General features: G+C 38.3%; 1 protein-coding gene across 1 annotated transcript in view; it reads right to left on the bottom strand.

The window, feature by feature from the left end:
- The window catches only part of LOC136855769 (sucrase-isomaltase, intestinal-like), a 72,538-nt gene that overhangs the window by 1,690 nt on the left and 63,348 nt on the right, over positions 1 to 7,500 (bottom strand). Inside the window, exons 29-36 of the mRNA XM_067133125.1 lie at positions 6,464 to 6,694; positions 5,301 to 5,461; positions 4,547 to 4,648; positions 3,487 to 3,623; positions 3,187 to 3,310; positions 1,889 to 2,018; positions 1,464 to 1,625; positions 763 to 911 (exon numbers count right to left, since the gene is read on the bottom strand). Coding sequence (XP_066989226.1) covers positions 763 to 911; positions 1,464 to 1,625; positions 1,889 to 2,018; positions 3,187 to 3,310; positions 3,487 to 3,623; positions 4,547 to 4,648; positions 5,301 to 5,461; positions 6,464 to 6,694 — 1,196 coding nt within the window. The remainder of the gene's footprint in view (positions 1 to 762; positions 912 to 1,463; positions 1,626 to 1,888; positions 2,019 to 3,186; positions 3,311 to 3,486; positions 3,624 to 4,546; positions 4,649 to 5,300; positions 5,462 to 6,463; positions 6,695 to 7,500) is intronic.

Below are 7,500 nucleotides of genomic sequence, written 5' to 3'. Positions count from 1 at the left end.
TTTGCTGAGTTTGATACCACAACTAGGAAGAGGATGATTGTTTTATATCCTTGAGTTATTTGACCCAACTTGAAAAAAGAAGGGTTTGTTTACGTGCTGAGTTTGATAACACAATTTGAAGAAAGAGTCTGTAGACTTTTCTTAGTGTGTTGACACAACCAGGAAGAAGATGGATTCTTTATATCACTGATTTTGTTGACACGACTTGAAAGAAGAAGAAAGTTTTATTTACTCTTCTGAGGTTCTTGACAAAACTTGAAAACTGAAAAGGATACGTTTTACTTTCTGATGTTGACATGTCTTAGAAGAATATTTATTTGAACAGTTTATTCATGCTTTTCAGAATACTGACATGGCGTATGAGAGATAGAAAAAATCTGTTTTCATTTCTGAGTTTGTTAACATGGCCGGGAAGAAGAGGGACTATCTATTTCACTGTGTTCATTGACACAGCAAGAAAGGATTTCCACTTCACTGAGTTGCTTGTGAGAAGAATGTTATATTGACAACCATATTAAACATTTTAGATAGCAACCCGAGGGCAACACCTGACAAATCAATAAATTTTTAAAATTGTTTTTCTGTAAGAGGCTATTGGCCCCTGCAGATATGAACAATGTAGCTCTCAAAAGGAGAAAATAAGGTACTTATTGTTCTCTTATTATTCCAGAATCTTTTCATCAACTGTGGCAGTATCCATCTTAACGCAATTGCTCCATCAAATTATCTAAAGTGATATGATTTTTTGCAGATAACCCTCACCTCTCTCGAGTAGTCACAGCAGGTTCCTGCCAAGGCATGATAGATCCACCCCTGACATAGAGAGGGATGACCTCCAGAGGAGCTTCAACGGTTAGAGTTTCTGGGCCAGTAGCCTCTAGAGCACCAGTTTTCAGATCATACCACAAATCCTGTAACGGGGAAATGAAAACACCTATATTTGAAGGACTTTAACAGATATGAAGAGTCTAGTATGATAAGCAGTTGGTCATGATGAGTCTTGAGAGACCAACAGAGTAAGTCTGTTTTGAAGTTTTGTAGGTAATTGTATCGGGCTTTTTTATTTTTGTGAAACACTAATGACTTTGTTTTGCTCAAATAGCTGAAGTACTTTATAAAATTTCCTAATAAATTACCAAGATCTAAATTCCCTCTGACGTTTAAATCGAAACTAAATTAGACAACAGTTACGGGGACACCTTCTTTCTAAAAGCCATTTCTATCAACTTTGTAGCTGAACAGGCAGGCAACCAAACACATGTAGCTTAAACTCATGTAGCCTAAATAGGTTAGAAAAATGGAGTGAAATGTTAAGTTACTTTTACCCAGAGAGAAAGTAAGTCACCATCCTAAAAGTACAAAATTTGAAGGAACCAGGAGAACAAGACTCGGGAAGAGAATCCACAGATGTCAGAAAACTCATCTCACATACTTTTTTATAAGAAATACATGAGATTACCAACCTCAGGGAAATAGACGTCCCTAGATGTAGCTCCTTCCTTTAGGACTGGAGCAATCATGAGCATATCACCCCACATGAACTGGTCATCAACATCTCGGCCAGCAATGTCAGTCGGGAAAACGTTAAGAAGTGGACGCGCTACTGAGTGCCCGTGCATATGAGCCTGTATGAATGTGCACACACGCATGTATTATAAACTTGTTGTTAATGCCATAGACATAACAATCCAGTATGTCAGAAATATACACGATCGCTGTAATTATACAGTACGTGTGAGTTACAAGTGCACACGTACTGAGGGCCCGCTGCGTACATGTATTTACATTTTACAAAATTTCCGTACTTTATAAGAATTTTTATTAAAACCATTTTGTTTTCCAGTGATGGTATTCTATACCTCCATACAAAATGTATCACCATACTCACTCTGTGGAAAAGAGCATACAGGTAAGGCAGGTACTTGTATCTAATGAGCAAGGTTTCCCGTGAGATTTCAGCGACCTCTGGCCAGGCGGCTGGGTCCTGGGCTGCAGCTCCCCGAACATTGTGGTTCCGGCTGAGAGATGATGTAACAAGATATATGTATATATATATATATATATATATATATATATATATATATATATATATATATATATAAATATGTTTATATATGTATAATATATATATATACATATATATATATATATATATATATATATATATATATATATATATATATATATATACACACATATATTACTACAATGAAGTGACTCTTATGTGAATAAATTAGTATTTTCTTTACTCCTGAGGTTCTTGACAGAGCTTGAAAAAAGAAAAAATATGTTTACTTTCTTATATTTCTGACATGCCACTGAAGAAGTTTTGTTTAAAAAATGTTTATTTATGTCTTTGAGAAGGCTGACACGGCTTGTCAGACAAAAAAAAGCTGATACCAAAAATCTTGTCATTTAAAGCGTAGTATATTGATTATTGAGCCATTGGTCTCATAGTTTTGGTGATTTTTTAATTAGAAACAGGTCTTTATTGCTTGGAGACTGCAATTTAATAATTTTGGTGATTTTTTAATTAGAAATAGGTCTTTATTGCTTGGAGACTGCAATTTATTAAAATTATACCCTCAGTAAGACAGTGATAATGGATGAAGTAAAAAATCTGCCTTAGTGAAATGTGATGGGGAAAAGGAATCCTAACCTGTCTTATTTGAGCTGTGATTCAAGGAAAAGGACAGCTTAATATTTACCTAGTTGGGTAAAAATAACCCCCAAAATTTCTGTTCTAAACTGAAGTATGAAGAGGCCCCAAGATGTATTTCTCTTACCTAAATGGGTAATAAGCTCGAAGCCAGTACTTCCCTTGCCTAAGTGGATGATTGTTAAAATGCCTCAAGCTGTTATTTTCCTTGACTGAAGCGGTAAAAGGTCCTAATCTTTCACCTAAATGGGTAAAAGGCTCGTAGCTAAAAATTCAACTAAATGGACAATTGATAAAAGGCTCCAAGTAAGTACTTGTATTTCTTCCACTTGAAGAATTAATTGGTTAGAGGCCCCAAGCTGTTGCTTCCCTTGGCTCAAAGGTTACAGGCTCTATATTAATATTGCCTCCACCTAAACTGCTTATGATAAAAGGATCCGAGCTGGTATTCCCTTTAGTTAAATAAGTGAAAAGTCTCCCAGCTCATAATCACCTCAAGAAAAAGCCAAAAATTTTATTCCACTCACCTGAATGGATAGAATGATCCCAGCTCCATCCACCGAGCACACATCTCCATGCTAGGCTCGTTGTAGAAGCCACAGATATCAGCTCCAACCATCGGGATTCCAAACATGTTGAATTCAAGCATTCCTGGTGGACAGTGTTAATATCATTCGGGACTGTTACCAGCAAACAGGGGGAGATCTTCGCTTTGCTGCAGGGAATGTGGTATTTCCTGGCCTATTTCAAGTAAGTATTGACAAACAGCAAATTTCACTTGAGATAACAAATGACCTTGCATTAGACAAAGTTCTTAGATTACTCACCAATAACTGACATATACATCTGGTCCCAGTCAGCTGAATTATCGCCAAGCCAGTGGAAAGCATAGTGGCCTGAGCTAGGGAAAGTTGACCTCGACAGGATGAATGGACGTTTCTTGGGGAACAACGCTTCCAAAGCACTGGCGTGTTGGGGAATAAGAAGCAATTTATACTGATCGTGCAGTGGAAGAATGAAGGTTGTGTCAGTGGTGCAAAAGGTTCAAGATAAAGAATTTTCCAGTTTTATCGAGATTCCAAGAAACAATTTAATAATCTGAAGACTGCGACTAAAGTTTGTACATTAGAAAGGAAGTGTAAAGCCACTGGGAGCCACCTGCCTTGCTGGACAAAAGGTATGTACTAGCTTAAGAGTTAGGGGGGCAGAGAATGAAGAGTGAAAAGTAGGTAAAAATGGAGAAAAAATAGAGGAGCAGGCCCATCTGTTGTCTTTGATTCAGTCTTTCACCAGGAGCTCTAACTTCTCAAACTATAAGACTTATAATGTTTAGCTAAACTTAATTTTCCCCGTTTCCATAAGTAGCTATCATTACTGGATTCTCATTTTCATTTAACCGCTAAAAAGTTCATTAAAACAGTATAATAGATTGTTATCACAGAAGTACGGTTACTAAAAATAAATAGAAGACAGTGGCTGAAAGAAACTATTTGCCTGTCACTGTTTCATATGTATTCTCAACTTCGCAATTTTTATATTATTATTATTATTATTATTATTATTATTATTATTATTATTATTATTATTATTATTATTATTATCATTTCAGTAGATTAACTTATTCACATGAATCAAGCACACCAAAAGGGCCATTGACCTGAAATTCTTTAAGCTTCCAAAGAATGTTGTTTTGAACCTCCCACCGCAGCAGACCCCCAGAACACTGCAACAGTAACTGACGATGATACAGAGCCGATGATTTTTATTCATCGCCCTGGCATAACCTTACTTCGTTTCAGTGTTTCAGGAAATTAAGTTTAAGAAGGCTATTTTGTTTTCCATTAATGCACAGGCTTTCACCACCAACTACAACTTTGCCATACTTACGTGAAAGTAGCTCCAGTTTCGCTCCAGCCATATAAACTGTGAACATCGTAGTGAAGATATTCCCCATCTGACTGGTTTGCCGACATGCAAAGGGTATGATCGCTGGTGGGCAGAATCGTGGGTTAATAAAAGAATCTCTTCAGTCAGAAACTCTTAAAAACAATGAGATGCGGCGAGTAAAGAACCTCTTATTTTTGCTGCTTAGTCTAAACATTCTCTTTTGTAAGTGGAGATTTTATTTTATGCATCTTTTGCTAATGATACGATTAAAACAAATAATTAGCTCAAGGTATATACATACATTTATATCTATATCTACTGTATATACATACACACATTATATTACTTGCCGACTTAAACTGGCAAGCAAGCACGTTTTTATAGATTTATGCACAGAAAGACATACGCACACAAACACACCCACACAGGTATGTGTATATATATGTATATATATATATATATATATATATATATATATATATATATACATACATATACACACATACATACATACATACATACATACCTGTGTGGGTGTGTGTTTGTGTGCGTCTGTCTTTCTGAACACGAGAGCATGTGTGTGTGTATAAATTTATAAGAACATGTTTGCTTGCCAATTTAAGTCTGCAAGTAGTCTTGGCTGGTAGGTAAAACCCATTAAGAAGTATTGTAGCCAAGCAAATATTCATTCTAACAGCCCTTGAAGCCGCTAATTCCCCGGCCATAACACTCTGAAATAACTGCCAAGCTTTACCTGATCCTCTTGCTTTCGGTGTCCCCAACACGGACCATCATAGTCGGATAGGGAGGTGAATCCAGGTTATTATCAGGACAGTTGAGTTCCCCTTCGCCCAAGTTGGTGTTGAAGCTGGCTGGTTCGTTCATGTCTATCCAGATCCCGTCGTATTCCAGGACCTTTTTAGGGAGGGGGCGGGGGATGAAAGAAAAAGCTTAATTTACAGCGTATTCGAAGGACGTGTACTATCAAAAAGAACAGAGACATTCAATGGGTTCACTTTCACGAAGGCCTCATACCCGAGTTCGTTGAATTATGCTACAGATACCATTTTCAGTTGAATCCCTTTACAGGTCCCTTCTTGCACTGTTTATAAATGAAATTTCTCATTACTGCTTGACCATCTCTCTCTCTCTCTCTCTCTCTCTCTCTCTCTCTCTCTCTCTCTCTCTCTCTCTCTCTCTCTCTCATAAAAATTGTTTTTAAAAGACGGTCAACTTTCTCGCCGAAATTCAGTTAACCTTATGTAATTCTAATTTCCTTTCGCACCTAACCTATAATAATAATAATAATAATAATAATAATAATAATAATAATAATAATAATAATAATAATAATAATAATAATAATAATATTGTAAACCAAAGAATAATTTTACAAAAATACAAAACCTGAAGAAAACAAGAGCATAAACATCACTATGAGGCTTTGGATTTTCTGTGTTTATTTCTGATATACAGTTTAATCTTCATGTAAATGAAATAACAATTAGCAATAATAATATACTTAAATAGCAACGTCACCTTCTAAATTCAATTGATAATTATAAAGTCTGAACTGCAAATCACCCGTAGGGGGTTAGTGCCGTCAGTGCACCTCACGGGATGCACTGTAGGCATTACTAAAGGTTCTTTGCAGAGTCCCTTCGGCCCCTAGCTGCATTAACCCCTTTCATTCCTTTTACTGTACCTCCATTCATATTATCTTCCTTCCATCTTGCTGTCTACCCTCTCCTGACAGTTATTTCATAGTGCGGCTGCGAATTTTTCTTCCTGTTACTCCTCTCAAACCTACCTACTCTCAATTTTCTTTCCAGTGCTGAATGACCTCATAAGCCCCAATGCTTGACCTCTGGCCTAAACTCTATAATCCATCCATCCATGACAACAATGACAACTCACATCGTGGAAAAGATGCAGTTCGTTCTGCCACCAGTCGTGGGTCTCCGCCTTCAGGAAATCGGGGAAGACGGTCCTGTTCTCCGGCCACACTTTGCCGACCATGTAGTTCAGGCAGCTCGGGTCCTGGTCCGGAGGCACATACTCCTCGTCTGACCACTTGACGAAGACGTCCAGCTCCTTGCCTCTGCCTGCCGTTGCGTAGTCGTCGAACTCGATGGCAATGGCTGGGTCCTTGGAGGGCGAGAATGGTTAAGGGTTATTTATTTTGGCTGGGTCCTTGGAGGGTGAGAATGGTTAAGGGTTATTTATTTTGGCTGGGTCCTTGGAGGGTGAGAAAGGTTATTTATTTTGGCTGGGTCCTTGGAGGGTGAGAAAGGTTATTTATTTTGGCTGGGTCCTTGGAGGGTGAGAAGGGTTATTTATTTTGGTTGGGTCCTTGGAGGGTGAGAAAGGTTATTTATTCTGGCTGGGTCCTTGGAGGGTGAGAAGGAGTATATATTTTGGCTGGGTCCTTGGAGGGTGAGAAAGGTTATTTATTTTGGCTGGGTCCTTGGAGAGTGAGAAGGGTTATTTATTTTGGCTGGGTCCTTGGAGGGTGAGAAGGGTTATTTATTTTGGCTGGGTCCTTGGAGGATGAGAAGGGTTATTTATTTTGGCTGGGTCCTTGGAGAGTGAGAAAGGTTGTTTGTTTTGGCTGGGTCCTTGGAGGGTGAGAAGGGTTATTTATTTTGGCTGGGTCCTTGGAGGGTGAGAAGGGTTATTTATTTTGGCTTGGTCCTTGGAGGGTGAGAAAGGTTATTTATTTTGGCTGGGTCCTAGGAGGGTGAGAAAGGTTATTTATTTTGGCTGGGTCCTTGGAGGGTGAGAAGGGTTATTTATTTTGGCTGGGTCCTTGGAGGGTGAGAAGGGTTACTTATTTTGGCTGGGTCCTTGGAGGGTGAGAAGGGTTATTTATTTTGGTTGGGTCCTTGGAGGGTGAGAAGGGTTATTTATTTTGGCTGGGTCCTTGGAGGGTGAGAAGGGTTATTTATTTTGGC

This window comes from Macrobrachium rosenbergii, chromosome 33, assembly GCF_040412425.1.
Source record: "Macrobrachium rosenbergii isolate ZJJX-2024 chromosome 33, ASM4041242v1, whole genome shotgun sequence".
Classification (NCBI taxonomy): domain Eukaryota; kingdom Metazoa; phylum Arthropoda; class Malacostraca; order Decapoda; family Palaemonidae; genus Macrobrachium; species Macrobrachium rosenbergii.
This window is presented reverse-complemented; position numbering and strand designations above follow the sequence as displayed.